Source organism: Marmota flaviventris, chromosome 1 (assembly GCF_047511675.1).
Source record: "Marmota flaviventris isolate mMarFla1 chromosome 1, mMarFla1.hap1, whole genome shotgun sequence".
NCBI classification, from domain to species: Eukaryota; Metazoa; Chordata; class Mammalia; order Rodentia; family Sciuridae; genus Marmota; species Marmota flaviventris.
Window position 1 is genome coordinate 44022795 of NC_092498.1, and position 16582 is coordinate 44039376.

Genomic DNA, 16582 nt, shown 5'->3' on the forward strand with positions numbered 1-16582 from the left:
AGCAGTCAGAAAAATCAGAGGACACCACTTCAACAATTATCCAAAAATAGGACAGGGACACCTATCTGCCTGCATTTGGACGTGTTAGGTCACTCAGCTTGGCTGCACGGCTGGAGAAGTCATTTTGCCATTATAGGAAAAGGTAGGGGTGGGGAATGATGAGAGAAAGGAAGAGACGTGACTCAGAGTGAGAAACAGCACGTAGCCAAGGGCAAATACTTCTCTCAGACATAAATGGATCAGGAAGAGAAGAGAGCAACAGGTCATCTTTGGAGCATTCTTTTCTTTGCCTGCCTCCCAGTCACTTGTCACTGAGCACCGACCAGTAACAAAAGGGGAGAGAAGGACAGAAAGCAGGTCCTGCTTCTCTGACTAAATGGAACATCAGTTCCAGCCAACTGCTGTCTCAGCTAACTGGGACAGTGAACAAGGAGTCAATTGGAAAGTTGAAGGGATGAGCATGCCATTTCTCAGGGAGGCAAATGGCAAAGATTAGCACACTTACACTACTGGGGAGGAAAGTGATTGATCCTGTGTGGATCATCTAACTGGGAAAATTCAGATCTCAGTACCAACAACAAAAAGAGCAGGTGCATTTGTGGAGCACTGATGACCTGCTGGACACTTATTTAATCTGCACGGCAACCCTATGACGGGGCTGGGGGGGTGGGGGGTGGTTTACATCCCCACATCTCAGATGATAAAACTGATGCTCTGAAGTGGAGGATGTTACCCAAGATCACACTAGGAGCTGGGATTTAAGCAAAGACAATCTGTCACCAGAGTCTACATGCTTAATCACTGTGGCGCTCATTTTCTAACTTTCCCTAGGATTTGTGCCCGAGACTTGTTCTCCCTTCCAGCCCAAATCTTTTTTGTAATCATTCAATCATACCTCCTTCCCTGTATCTGAAAAGTATCTTGTTTTTATTCTCCCATCAATGAGGCCAATTCCTTGACTCAGAAGTAAGACTTCTCCCATGCTGGCATCTGGGCTCCCTGACCCTCCTCACTCTGCATTTCTAGTCCCTGAGTCCCTCCCCTAAATTTCCGGGCACATCCTCTCTTTCTTTCCCTTTACCATCTCAGTTCTAGACCTTATATATTGCAGCTAATGTCAGAAAAGTATTTTACAAATGCTAATACTCCTATTTTTTAAATAAATTTCATAAAAATTTCACTACCATCACAGTCTTCTCTAATATGTATCACAAGGACAATAATATTTCTCCTCATGACTGACACTTTGGTGCAGAAAATATTAATAATTGTACTAATACTTTCTGTTTAGATTTAACATATCTCTTTCAAGATAGAATCTATATTTTATGCCTTTCTTCCTCTGGTTAGAAATGTATTTTCAGTCTATCTACCTTTTAATGTTTAATCCATTATTGTCAGTTATGTTATCTTGGAAATTCCAAGAAAATCCATTTATGAATTTTTTTTTCACTGTAGAATAATTCAATCATGATAAAACTTTAAAAACAGGGCTGGATTGCCATATACAATCATATTAATGGCTTAGTTGTGTATTACCACACTGCTTTTCCACAGGTGTGTATAATTTAGAATTGCAACAGCAGTGTGTGTGAGAGATAGTTTCGCTACATGAAATCAGTATTGCTATGTATATATCAGTAAGATTTAATATATATGTAATTTTACTAAGTTATTAGGTGGTATTATAGAACAATGCTATAGTATCCCATTTTACATATATAAAAGTTTAATGAGCATTTTTCTATAGTGATAATGAATACTGTGATTCCTATACTTATCTTTTACTCTAATTTTTCAATTACATGTAATACAGTAATGCTGTGCTTTGCAGTAGTGATTATGATGGACTCCTGTTGAAGAGTCAATAGTCAGCAATCAGAAGTGATGGGTCCCAACTGAAGGCTTGTTCAAATGCAGAAACAACACCAAGAGGCTAACCTGTAGAAATATTGATGGATACTATCAAGGCCTCTTTCAAATGCAAAAGACCATGAGGCTTGCCTGTGTGAACACTACAACGCCAGCTCCTTTGTCCCATAAGCAGGAAAACGGAAGGTGGGAGTGATCCCAGATGGATTTAGAGGAAGGATTAAAACTCAGACTAAAGAATATGGAGGAAGATACTTTTCCAATGCCTTTTTCAATTAACATAGATTTTGCTCCGTGATCTACCCCAAACCATATATAAGCTCCTAAGCTAACACACCAAAATGGGTTTTCCTACTATCTGACCCCCTTCTGCATGGCAGAAATTCTATCTCTTCTCACTTAAATAAATCCTACTCAGTTTGTTCTTCCCTTCTGTGATTGCCATGGATTTTATTTTTCAAATTTGTAAGACAAGAACCCAGAAGGAAATTGGCTGGGTTCCTGGGGTGTGCTGTGACATCAAGAACTGCAACACATTGATGATAGTAGCAAGAAAAGTCCAGTGTTATAGGCTGCGACACTTGAGGCTGATGTCCGTGGATATCGCCTGGTGTGTGTAGCTGTTAACACTAAAGCGGCTATTTCAGCTGCAAAAATCTGCAGCTAGCACAAACTCTAACCACCAATAGAAGCGGTGAATCCAACCTCATCTCAAAACTCCAGTTTCACTATCATCAGGCAAGATTATACTTTCCAACATTGTCAATGACTAGCCCAGATCCATGCACCCTTCTCTTTTTCTCTTTCTCCTCATCCCCATTCTCACCCATTCCTACAAATTTAATATGTTAGATGGCTTTGAAAGAGCTTTTACAATACTTTGCTATCAGATAAAGTAAACTAATTGAACCCCATAATGTGATTTCTTTAGAACTTTGTCTTAAAGTATCTAACAAAGGTTAATATTTTTTTTCTAATTCAAGTTTATAAGCTACCACATACAAAAATTTTTTAAAAATCACCAAATGAATATTTCTACAATAGTAAATAGGTTTTACACACATTCTCTCACAAAGTGATAGCTGTAAACCAACCAATATCAAAAAAGAGAAGAATATTTAACGTAGGAAATGACAACACTGAAATACATGAAAAGATGCATAAGATGCATCCAACCCTTTCTCTCCAGGTTGTTACCAGGTTTTTGAGGCGGCCTCAGGTATAGCACATATTAGAGTTAGATGTCACATGCTGCACATGCAGGGGTCCTACAGGAGAGAGAATGAGATGGGGTATTGAAAGAGGACAGAAGCAAAGCACTGAATATAAAACCAGAAAATTATGTTATCATCCAGAGAAACACATGAGCAATCAACTGAATCACTCATACACATTTTATTTAGACAAGAGAAAGATCCTATGATTACTAAATATTTGAAAATGAAACCCCTGAAAAAGCAACAGAGTTGTTGGCATTATTTGTTGCAGATGTTGCTGAAGGATAACATGAAACATGAAAAAGTGCAAAGAATGGACTTTTTTAGAGAGAGAGAGAGAGAGAGAGAGGGAAAAGAGAGAGAGAATTTTCTTTTAATATTTATTTTTTAGTTTTCGGCGGACACAACATCTTTGTTTGTATGTGGTGCTGAGGATCAAACCTGGGCCGCCCGCATGCCAGGCGAGCGCGCCACCACTTGAGCCACATCCCCAGCCCAAGAATGGATTTTATTAAAACTATTCTTTTCCTCCCTAAGGGGAGAGAAAGCCCATTAGTGTAGGCATACATGTGCATACACACACACACACACACACACACATACACACACACGCATGGCATGCACACACAAACATTGTAACAAAAGTATATTCAAATAAGAGGGAAAAGTAAAAAGAATACTGTGAAATAATTTTCCTGGAAGAACTTTGGCAATGGCCAGCAGTAATCTACCTGGGACAGATACAGTGCAGCCCATGCTCTATGCTACACAATGAACTAAGGATTGATTCAAAGATTTCCATGAAGAAAAGTTCAGAATTGAAAAGGAAAATCTCTCAGCCCTGAAGTTTGCAATGAAGTTCACAAAGCATGAGACTCTTCAAGGTGCAGGATGGGTTTGGGCTACTTTGAAGCAGTCTGCAAGAAATTACTTTGTGGTCTTAAAAAAATTAGTTGATGCTGCCTAAACTCTTTGGATGACAAATACTTTTTAAGTATGGCTAATGGGAATATTCAATATAGTTCAGGCCCTTTTGTATATTAAAAAAAAAAAAACAGCTTGGCTGCTGCCCAGTCTGTAATTCCTGATTTCACATTCCAAGAAGACTTCACTTTATAGAAATGGAAAGAACTTCCAGTTCCCTGCAAGCAACTTGGCCAACTTAACCTGTAGGGTTTCCCCCTGTAAATGATGCTTCCTTCAATTTGCTTACAAATACTTTAATGGTAGGTTATTTCCTGTTGTTGAGTGGAATTCCCTCTAAGTCATCCAGGCTGCAGTTATTTTTTGTCCATAATATGAAGACCCTTTTATGTGTGTTTTAGTGAGTTTTCTCCCCTTCATCCATGGTTCTTATGTAGAAGAGTGGCGTTTGCTGCCATAACTTCTGCCTTTTTAAACTCCTTTCAGTTTAAAGTTTTCAAGTTTCCTGTACATCACTGCTTCTCAACGATAACATGCATATGAATAACCCTGGGGATCTTGCTAAAAGATCAAGCTGAAATCAGTAAATCTGGGATTGTCCCTGAGAGTCTGTATTTCTAACAAGTTCTCAAGTGATGCCAAGGCTGCAAGTCCCTGAGCTGCCCTTTGAGGCTGTAACAGGGCCCTAGTAATTAGCTTGAGTCAGACATGGAAAGAGAGAAGATGAGAGAGAAGAGCAGATCCTGACAGTATTCATTTGTTTGGTTGGACTTATAAAAAGACTGAGCAGGCTGTTCAAAAACTCCAGTTCCTGGGAGTGGGGCTGGGGCTCATTTGTAAAGTACTTGCCTAGCCCACGTGAGGCGCTGGGTTCAATCCTCAGCATCACATAAATAAGTAAAATAAAGGAATTGTGTTCATCTACAACTAAAACTCTATATATTAAAAAAAAAAAAACCCTCCAGTTCCTTACACCTGCTTTAGAACACATTCACATTCCCTCTGAAGTAAGCAGAATCCATTGCAGGTAAAAACCAGTAGTGCAGAATTGCACCCTAGCCTCTAGGATGAACAAAAGCTGACCTTGCAAAGGCATATTTTCTCTGGAAATAGTGAAAAAATCCACTTCTATATACTTTTTAAAGAGTGAAATGCCTCATGATTAAGCATCATTGCTGAATAAAGTAGTATAGAGATAAATTTCCCTTAGGTCAGATCAACTCCTGGTAAATCGTTTATTTACTAGGGAAAGGACCAAAAGGAAAGAGAATTTCCTTTGTTAAATAATGGAGCTCTGACTTCAAGCCAGATGGGTTACAAAACAAAAGGCTTTTGTAGAGGACTCCTCCCAAATATTTACATTAGCTTAAGAACAATATAGAAGTATATGTAATATCTCCTTACAATTTTGTGGTAATATTCAGGAACTCATGTAGTTTTTATTCTTTATCATTTCATTATGGTCAAAGTGGAATTTTTAAATTGAATTATTTGTTTAAAAAGTGTTTTTTTTTTTTTAACATGCTATTAAAAGTTCTGCTAGTATACTATAAAATAGAGTATATCTCAGATACTAATTTAATTATACTGTATTATATTACAATACATTATATCATATATTACATTATGTTTTGTTCTCCTGTTAGATTTGAGAGTCATAGATTGGATAGCATTTATGGGGTATCCATATTTTTAAAGGGTATCACATATATTTTGCTGAAATAGGAATAAATGCAGTTGCTATTGCATATATAAATATTCTACATCTCTCAACCAGATGTAATATATTAATTTGCTACATCTCTTATTACCATTTTTTCTAAAAATTGCCATGCCCAAGGCTTACTTATAGTATCTTCAATCTTCTCTTGCATAAAACTATAATTTTTATTTTTATTATTGATATAAATCTACTCAGATGAAAGAATGAGTCAAATATTTATTTTTCTCTCCTTTCATGCTTTCTAAATACATTGCCCTTTGATGACATTAGTATTTGGCTTTAAGTTTGGTCTAAGACTTCCCATCTTAAAGAGTGGTAGAAATCTTTGGGAAGGGCTATTATACTCCAGTTATTAAAATAGATTAAGTAGAGAACCCAATCTCATGGCAGCTCGTTTGATTTATTTTATGTCATCAGGATGAGATCATGAATTGAATCTTGGATTTTGTATGGACTTCAAGCACAAATATAAGAACTCAATGAAATTTAGGTTGCCTTCCATTTAGCATTTTCCCTGTATTTGGATTTTCTTTTATGTTGATAAGTAAAATCGCTTCTACTATTTTATATTAAATGGAATTTGTGAAAGAAACCAGTTATCTCAAAGAATAAAAATTTGCAGACTAAAAAAGCGAGGCTGTAAATCTTGAGATCCTACTTTTAGAAAAACAAAATTTGCTAGATTTTCAAAGATAGTAATGAGTTTCATCAACCTTAGTTCTAAATCCAGAATGATTGCAGAACAATAGCTACGATGACACTTCATAGCACCTGTGCCAATACGAATGGTGCAGGAAGATTCTGCCACTGGGCATTTGTTTCTCAGTCCTGGTGTCAGTCAGTGTCCCTATCTCACAGCAGCTCGTTTGATTTCTTTTATGTCATTAGGATGAGATTTAATTTCAAACTGAAGAAGCCAGAGAAAGACTGCAGCACTTTCTGTGGCAGTATTCAATTTTGTCCTGGGACATTCACCTGTGCTCTGCCAATTCATCTTTAAAAGGCAGGGAGGGGAAATAATACATTTGAAACAATAATTTTAGTCAGAAAATACTGAACTACAGAAGTTAACACTCAAAAGTTTCGCTCTCAGCTAACCTGAACCAAACACTAGTTTAGGCTTCACCAAGCAAGACTTGTAAAGGAATGGCTAGTTTTTAAAATGTAGGATAAATTGTCACCTGTCTTGAAAAATCACCTTGCGCTTTAAGGCCAGACAATGGATGGGTGACCTTTATGAGCCCTCCTTGATGCCCTCTGTCAAGCATCATATTAGGGAATCTTCAAATACAAGTTTAAATTTTAGATCAGGATTATTTAGTTTAAAGGAAAGTATTTAAGGTATATCAAAAATTAGATTAAAATTGAAAATCAAAGCCAAAACCAATCTCTAATGATCACTCACCTTTGATATAGGTTTGAGCTCTTCACACTTTGCCTCATTCACACCCTTGCCATCTTTCAACACTGGTGGCAATTTTTTTCCCTACCCTTTGACTTAGGCTGGGCCACGTGGCTAGTGCTGGCCAAGGGAACATAGCAAAGTGACAGTGTAGCATTCCAATTCTAGGCTTTTAGACACCTTGAATATTTTTTCTTGTCCCTTGTGCCTTGGCTAGTCTTGGAGCATGAGCGGAACATTACCTATGCTTGCTTGGCCAAGAAGGATGAAGGACATAGAGAACAGTGAGCAGTGGAGCTCCTCCAGCCAAAGTCAGTCAAACTTCCATCCACTCAACCCATAGAGAAGAGAGAAGAAATGATGGTTGTTTAAAGCTACTGAGTTTGGTAGTCGTTTGTTTATTAAGTATTACTATAACAATAATTGATTGATGTAGCCTAAAATTTAGTTTTCTATATGCGATAAACATACAATGACAAAAAAACACATTGGTTCATTTCAACTTTCATTTTCAACTAGCTGTTGTGATATATCATGTAGGCAGGGCTATGAGGCCACATCTGGATTATTGGCCTCATGATCTTGTGACATACTCCACCAATTTTCATGAGGAGACTAAAAAGGATTTCACTTTCTACATAGGATTTGCTACTTGAAGTCTTCCAAAGAATTTATTTTATTACAAACACAAGAATTTCAACCAGTCAGATTGACTTGGAATTAAAAAACAAAAGATTTGATAAGAAAATTATAAACTAAGACAAGGAAAGCTAGAGGATGAACATCTTATTCCATTACCAGTATTTTGAGTTAATTGGAAGGATAAAAAGTCTTAATGCAATGCTATCAGTGAAGTAAATATTGACAAAAGTTCTAAAATTATATATTTGGAATTTGAGTTCAAGATTGACTATAATTCAGAAACACTACATAGATCCTAGAGATGTTACTGGCAGAATTTGGGCAGGATTTGGTTAGAAGGAAACTAAGGAAGGGTCCTACTTTTGAATAATTTACTGATGTCCTTTTCTGATTGTCCCTGGAGCTTTCCCCTTCCCCACCCACACTTGCACATGAGAGAAGAATTATTATAGCCGAAAAAGGCTCCTCTCCAATCCCAAAGTCTTGATCCTGGGGATTGATGGCACATATTGTTGGGAGATGGAAGAACAGGCTACCTACTAAAGGAAAATAAACATGGGAAGAAAGCAAAGCAATTTTAACAAGTGTGTGCCTGTAAGCAAGGTTCCAAATAATTTAGAAGGCTCAGAGAATGAAGATACTAATGACTCAGTTGTAGTCAGCTTTCGTGATGCGGTGACCAAAAGACCTGACAAGAACAATTAGAGAAGAAGTTTGGGGCTCACAGTTTCAGAGGTCTTAGTCCATAGACTGCCAAGCTCCATTCTTTGGGACAAGAGGAGAGGCAGAAATCATAGTGAAAAAGTCTGACGAAGGAAAGCGACTCAGGACATGGAGCCAGGAAGCAGAGGGAGAGACTCCCCTCACCAAGGACAAAATATATATCCGAAACGCACGCACCCAGTGATCCACCTCCTCCAGCCCCACCCTGCCTGCCTACAGTTAACCATCCAGTTAATCCCTATCAGTGGATTAATGCACTGATTAGGTTAAGAATCTCATAACCCAATCATTTCATCTCTAAGCTTTCTTGCATTGTCTCACACATAAGCTTTTGGGGGGATACCTCATATCTAATTTCTGGATAAGTTCCACTCAAGTAGCAACACTCTAAAGTTTCTCTGTACCACAGCAGTTCTTAGGGATTGGCTGCTCTCTGTAACACACTTGCCATGGGAGTCTCCATGATACTGCATCAGATCTGCCCACCCAGGTTCATCAGATTTCCACAGAGCCCCAAACAAGAGGCAGGGGGACCAAGAAAGCATCTCTGGTCCTGTGTTAGTCTGCGTTTCATCACTGTAACAAACACCTGGGATAATCAACCTATAAAGAGAAAAGGTTTAGTTTGGCTCACTAATTTGGAGATTTCCATCCCTGATTATTTGGCCCCATTGCTTTTGAGCCTGTGGCAAGCAGCACATCATGGTGAGAGACTTAGCAGAGCCAAACTAGTTAACTGATGACCAAGGGTGGGGGGAGAGAGAGAGAGAGAGAGAGAGAGAGAGAGAGAGAGAGAGACTGGGATAGCACGATTCTTTTCAAGGGCATACCCCAAAGACCTAAAGGCCTCCCACTAGTCCCCACCTCTTAAAGTTTCTACCACCTCCCAGGAGCACCACCCTGGGGACTATGCCTTTTTCACATGGGCCTTTGTAGGACACTAGTTCCAAACTATAGCAGAGTCCAAAGGACATATCAAAGAAGCATGAAGGACAATATTTTGGTCTCCAAATGAACTAATGTCTCAGAATAGACAAGTTGAAGTGCTTATTAGTAGATGCCAAGATGCAGAGTGAAATAGGAAACTCTCCTCCACAGACCCATCCTGAGATCCCTGGGCATTTCATAAGTCCCTGGAATTTAGATGTGATGCTGACAAAATGGAAGAAACTGGGAATTGACTGAGATGAAGATTCTGAAAGAATGAGGATATGGAAAAGAAAGCAGATTCTGTTATAGAAACAGAGAGTTGCAGTCATAAAGAACTTTTAGAACATCTATGATGTTTTCTATTAAGAAAACTCTAAAGCAAGTCAGCAATAAGGCAAGCCAAGCAAGGTGGCACACGCCTGTAATCCCAGCAGCTCAGGAAGCTGAAGCAGGAGGGTCACAAGTTCAAAGCCAGCCTCAGCAAAAGCGAGGCACTTAGCAACTCAGTGAGACCCTGTCTCTAAATAAAATACAAAATAGGGCTGGGTATGTGGCTCAGTGGTCGAGTGCCTCTGAGTTCAATCCCTGATACTCCCCTAAAGAAAAGAAAGAAGGCAAAATGATTGTGTCTGATCAGACTTAATGGTAGGTGTTCCTCCTACTATTTGCTATATTTTGGATGGTTAAACTATTTTATGATTTAAAATACTGTGAAATACATGTTTAGTCATGTCCTAAATTTGTGGACTTAAATGTGTTCCCTTATCCCTAGCATTTATCATAATTAGGGTAGTAATCTCAGTGCTTTAACTGTATCATCTCATTAAAAAATGCTCATAGTGCCCCAATGAGTAGAAATCAATGACATTTTCCATTTTAAATAAGAAAAATTAAGCTAGCTTAAAGAAATTGTATGGAAATAGTATACTCTAGGCATCTTGATCAGAAGACTTTTAAAAAATATATAGTAATAGTTGTTTGCATGTTTTTTGAAGAAAATAAATTGAAAAATATTTAAAATACTCAAAATGGGAGGGCCCAACCAAAGGAAGAATTTATTTGTGCCTTCAAACCAGACAGGGGTAGGAAGAGCTCAGGTGATGTGGGAACTCTTCTGTGAGAAAGCCATTACTCTCCGTATATACAATGGTGAGATATGGGAAGAAGGCCTCTGTGGAATTGGTGGATGGGGGTAAAAGAGGAACAGCTGTATGAGGGGGTGATGGTGATAAATAGAATGAATATTCAGCTGAACACAGAAATTATAAAAATATCGACCCATTTATGCACTTGTGTGTAAACAGTCAATTTTCTGACATGTACTCCCTGCCCTTCTCCTGAGGGAGCCCAACTTCCTGATGATTCAGCAACTAACCAGAGTATTCTAAGGCAAGCCCCAGTGCTACCTTAGATTGGTGACCAGCTTTGCCATACTGGTTGTTAAAAAATAAGATTTACATCACACCTAGACATAACCTGTATTATAATCCACACTACAATCCCTTTCTGGCTGGACACAGTGGTGCACTCCTATAATCCCAGCAACTCGGAGGCTGAGGTAGGAGGCTCTCACTGACAAAGACATGTTTGGGGGTAAGGGGGGGTCACAGGATTCTGAGTGTTGGGAAGTGCTGAAAAGATGCCTGCTTCCTAAAACCATTGATAGCAGTGTAAGTGGTCAGAACTTAGGCTTCAATCCTAAAGTGAGAATGAGACGAAGCTAGCTGAGATATGAAAAGAACCATGATAGTAGGAATGGGAAGAGGAAACAAGGCCAATAGAAGGGAACAAGGAGCAGGAAACGAGAGGAAAAACAGAAGTAACTAAATTCACCATTTTGCCACAAGCCAGCTCTGACTAGCCTACTTAAAGAGTCCCGTGTCCCAGAAGTTAACAGGTTGTATCAGTTATTTATCCACTTCAAAATGTTCCATTATTCAACAAAACTTCTTAGGAACAAATACTTTCAGTTGTATGTAAACCTTAGCTTTTTCATCTCTCAGATGGTTGGCTTAGATAACTGGGTCCTATTTCTTTTTCTTTATTTCTAACCACATATAATCCGTGAGCTGACTTTTAATTCTGCTTCTGAAAAGAAAAAAGAAAAAAAAGGGGGAAAATGAGTTGCCATCTACCCATTTTAGTAAATGATTCGGAGAAAGTTATTGACTTGCCTCCAAGCCTAGTTGTCTGTGTGGGTATCAAAGAAAAAAATTGTTTACATCCTCTATTCATTTCAAATCTTGTACCTATGCTAACAAAGTTCTTCATCTTTATTTTTCATGAAGTTGGAACTCTCTCCAAGTCAGCTATTATATCCAGAACAGGATGTGTTTCTTTTGGGTGCCAGCTTCTTGTTGAGGCAGGTTACTTAAACAGTGTGTGATTTTTCCATTCATTAGGAATTCATTTTGGCATTGACAATGCTTCACTGATCCTTATGATTACATGTGCTGCTGTTGATTCTATTGACTTGGGCTTCCCTAGCAAAGCTGCTTTCCCTCTGCCCAGTACTGGTTAAGCATTCACTCAAGGGCCTCCCCAGAAAGTCCTTTCCTTGCTGGAATGCAGGACGAGCTCTCTCTGCATTCCTGTTGACTTTTTCATTTAAGATTACTCATCATAGCTGAAAACTGAATAACAATAGATGGGAAATGGTGTCCACATTTTTCCATAGAACAGAACCCAACTCTTTGCAGCACTCATTTATAAAAGAATATTTACACACAAACAGCAATCTTTGAACAATCTTCAGAGGTGAGCTAGGTACTTCGTAACACATTGAACTAGCTGCAATCCTTTGGGAACACACCATTCGTTCAAAGAATTAAGAAAGGCAATTTGGAAGAAATGTAACTAAGAAAACTCAATTTTTAGAACAGCTTTTGTCTTCTAAAAGTGGATAGCCGGCACAAAGTCTTCCAACGGTTGTGACATTGACATTTTCTTTGCCATTCCAAGTTAAAACTGATCCTTTTTTTTCTTTTTTAACAAAACTTAATGCTAATTACCCTGACTTGATCAGTGCATGGCGTATGTATGTGTTGAATTGTCACACTGTGCCCCATTAATGTGTATAATTGTTATATGTTTAACAAAATAATTAATTCAAAAAATGGATTGCCTTTTTGCTATCAACAATAGCCTGTCCTTTATAGTTCCCTCATCTTTATGTCTTCTTTCCAACTAGATAATTAATATTTTTAGTGTTCCATTTTCTATTCCTTCTTCTCATCTCCTCTTTCCAATTTCATATTCCCCTTTCTGGACAGCCAGTATTTTAAATTTAACCTGTGAGACTTCATGGGTACCTCAGTTTTTTATTTCAAGTTTTTGCATATGGATCCTTAGGTAAAACACCCTTTCCTTTGATTAGTGAATTTTCTGAATGCTTATAGTAAAAAAAGTAAAATCACTGATCACTATTTAATTTTTCTTGTGCTGCTTTTTAATAAAGTAAAAAAGAGGGATCCCAAATTCAAAAACCGACATTTTAATTGCTAATACTTAAAAAAAAAATCTAGTCACTTTGTAGAAAAATCAAATCTCTGCTTACATCCAAGCACATTTTTAAAAGTAAACCCTCCTTAGTATTAAACTTGAGGCTCTAATTAAATTTTTCTACAAATGTAACTATTCAATATGTTTAATAAATATGGCATAACCTGTTAGTATGAATATCTTTTGTTCCAGAAAAGATCAGTAATAAAATTATAGCAAAGTTAAACATTTCCACTATTTTCGAAGAGTTCGGAAGAAGCGAATGAGAAACGTTCAATTTTGCGTGCCTGCATCTGTCTCCAAGTTTCCATCCACACAGACTGGATGTCACCAAAAGCATACCTCACACAGGCACCCACACAGATTCCTTCCTCGTGTTTAGATGTGAAATGTACCTAAAGGCTCTGAGCCTTTTTTCATCTCTTCTTCTGTGAAAAAGGATAACAAAAGTGTCTTAGAAGGCAATGAAACATGGGTGAGGGGAAAAAATTTTAGCACAGGGCAAAACACAATCTGCCGCCCGGTTGCTCATACAGGGCATCTCTAGATTACTGGGCTCCTCCACCCCTGCTGAGATGATGCACGGCGAAAATATTCGCCCTCCCCAGGATGCCTCTCCGCGGTTCATAGCTGGGAAAATGTTGCCCCAGGTCTAAAATATCTGCCCAAACAGCCTGGCGCGGGTGAAAGGCTTTCTCACTTGCTCTGGGCTAGCTGTGGGCGCTCCCCGCCCTCTGCTGCCAGAACTTTGGGGATGTGCCTAGACCCAGCGCAGCGCACGTCCCGGCCAACTGCGAACAGAACAAACCCCTGGCGGGCAGCCAGGAGGCTCCCTCCCAGCCACCGCCCCCCGCCAGCGCCTTTTTCCCCCCCATACAATACAAGATCTTCCTTCCTTAGTTCCCTTAAATTACAGCCCAGGGAAACCTCCTCACAGCCTGCAATCCAGCCACGCGGCAGCATGTCGGGGGGCAAATACGTAGACTCCGAGGTAGGCTTGGGTGTGGGCGCGCCGGCCCTGGGTGCGCGTGGAGTGCCTGCTTCTACTATCTCCCACTCCAAATATTCCGGCTGCTTTTCTCGCCCTAGCCCTCTCCACTTCGGAGCACTCCTCTCTGGTTGGCACCGCCAAGGAATGGGCCTGGGCGGGGAGGTGAAAAGAAGCCAGGAATGTTTTATATTTTCCTATTGGGGAGGGCATCAAGGGAGCCCCTGAGTAAGGAGACCACGGAAAGGGGGGTCGAGGTCCTGAAGTTGGATCTGCCGGCCGAAGGCAGGTTCCCGGATGGGTCCAGGGTGCTCCCTTGACACGGGGCCCCAGAAATCTATCCGCTACGGTGTGGAAGGCGGGGAACTGGAGCGCAGGGTTGGGGGTCATTTACCCTTAGTTCTTAGGACAGTCCCTGCCAGGCGTCTGGACCGGCTGGCCGGGGAGGAGACGCGCGGGCGCACGAGTGTTTGCGATTTCCTAAGTTCTTGGGCCATCTCAAGAACTCTTTCCCTATCTCCAAGGCTGCAGAGGTGTGCAGAGGTGCACATTGCGGGTGGGAAGAATCTCCCTTCCCCCAGCTACCCCCACCCGCAGTCGTCTCTCCGCGCTCCGGCTCAGCCTGGGTGTGAAGACCACGTTTTCCCAAACGCAGCCTCTGTTCAGCTACCCACCGGCAGCCTGGAAGGGACCTGAGGGTGGGTCGGGTCAGTCGTGCAGGTGAGATAGAGTTGTAGGGAGTTTAGGGGGTTTGGCATATGGTTCTTCCCAGAGGTAGGTGTATGCGGGATTTTTACCATCGCGGAAGTGGGGTGGGGTAGCCATGGAGATACAAAGTAGAGAGAGGGGTGAGGAACGGCGGCAGGTGCGAGGGGGACGCAGCCAAGAAGCATCGAATGTGGGACACTTCAGGAGATTCAGTTGGATCTTAGGGATAAAGCTGGAAGGGGTTATGGGGGCAGGGGTAGTGGGCCCGGGACAGGAAAATGGAGCAGGTGAAGTACTAGGGGCGAGGGTGGAGTGGCTGAAAAAGGGTCAGAAGAAAAGGTAGACGTCCTCTCCGGTGGTCCCCACGGGTTCCGCAGGCAGGGCGGGCGCAGGCCGGGGCTCGCCCTGACCCCTGGTGGCGGGCGGGGGAGGCAGGCGCTCCCTGCCTGGTACCGAGGGGTGTGGTGTCCTCTCCTCGATCCTCTTAAAAAGCTTGCAGTGCGCAGGAGTTTTCTGTGAGCGAAGCAGTAGCTGTTCAAGCGGTTAGTTCGATTTTGAGCTCGAGTTTTGCTCCGCCGCCAGGCTGACTTCTGACGTTTGTTTTTCCTTTTGATTTTTTTTCTTCCAATCGCGGTTGCCACCCTCCCCCTTCTGGCCCTCCGCAGGGACATCTCTACACTGTTCCCATCCGGGAGCAGGGCAACATCTACAAGCCCAACAACAAGGCCATGGCAGACGAGATGAACGAGAAGCAAGTGTACGACGCGCACACCAAGGAGATCGACCTGGTCAACCGCGACCCCAAGCATCTCAACGACGACGTGGTCAAGGTAAGTCCAGTTGGCCAGAGACTATGCGATGTGCCCGCGGGAGGCCGCTGTCAAGGGCCCACTGCCCTTCTCTGGCAAGCAGCTGTGCATCCTTCTCTAACTTACACACACACACACACACACACACACACACACCGTTTTCTGGGCTTGGTTTGTGGGAACTCCTGTGGTCCTCAGAAATGTCACATCTCCCTCCTTCCTCCTGCTGGTTAGTTCAGTTGGAATTTAGCTAAAAGGAGTTTTGTAGGAGTTCGCGTAACTACACATTTCTCCTGACAAATAAACCTCCTGACCTCAATCACAGAGGGGCCCACACTTCTTGGTAGGGGAGGATGATTGGACTGCATTCTCAGGTTGAAATTCTAATGATGAGTCCCCTTTGCACATTGAATTAAAGCAATAAAATAATTGTGCCAAAGGCAAGAGTCAGAATGGGCATGTTCCTCCAGCTAAAATAACCTGAACTGATTCTCTTAAAAATAAAAATAAAAAATGATAGAAATGCTGAGGACTGACAAAAGTTATATATTTATAAATTTTATGTGATATTGTATGTACATATGAAAGATATGGTAACTAGGAATTTTAACTAGAAAGATATTCTAAATAGAAGAAAGTGGCACTTGTGCAGAAGTAATCCAGTTTATAAAACCAAAAATAATGCCCACCTCTTGATTTTGCCTCTGGATACTTCTAGTTAGGTGTGAAAAGTTGCCTCTTCAGTGATGACCTGGGTCAGCCTGCCCTGAGCTAGCAGGACGTTTGAATTATGGTTCCTTGTTATACTTTCAGGATGTGCTTGGTGGCATTGAAAATAGATTAATTGTCTGGATTATTGGCCAAACTTGAATCTGACACAGTGGTCAGTTTTTTATTATCATGATGTTATTCAACTTTGACCTTTTTAACAAATTCAGTGGGAGGAATTTATTGTCTGAACCCATTTGGATTGGGAAATCATGGATTTGAGCCATTCCTGGCAAAGGATTTCTTTGAGGGGCCAGGGAAGGCCAAGGAAAATCCTGGCCTCTAGGGAGAATATGAAGTTGAAGTTCTGAACAACCTCAGAGCAGCCAATGAGGTGGATGAGCAATTTCCACCCACCCACCTGCTTTCCATCTA

General features: G+C 40.9%; 1 protein-coding gene across 1 annotated transcript in view; it reads left to right on the top strand.

Annotated features, from left to right (window-relative positions):
• The first annotated feature begins 13816 nt into the window (after nucleotides 1–13816).
• Cav1 (caveolin 1) overlaps nucleotides 13817–16582 on the top strand; it is a 32571-nt gene continuing 29805 nt past the window's right edge. The window contains exons 1-2 of the mRNA XM_027926483.3: nucleotides 13817–13925; nucleotides 15296–15460. Of these exons, the coding sequence (XP_027782284.3) occupies nucleotides 13896–13925; nucleotides 15296–15460 (195 nt within the window). The 5' untranslated portion in view covers nucleotides 13817–13895. The remainder of the gene's footprint in view (nucleotides 13926–15295; nucleotides 15461–16582) is intronic.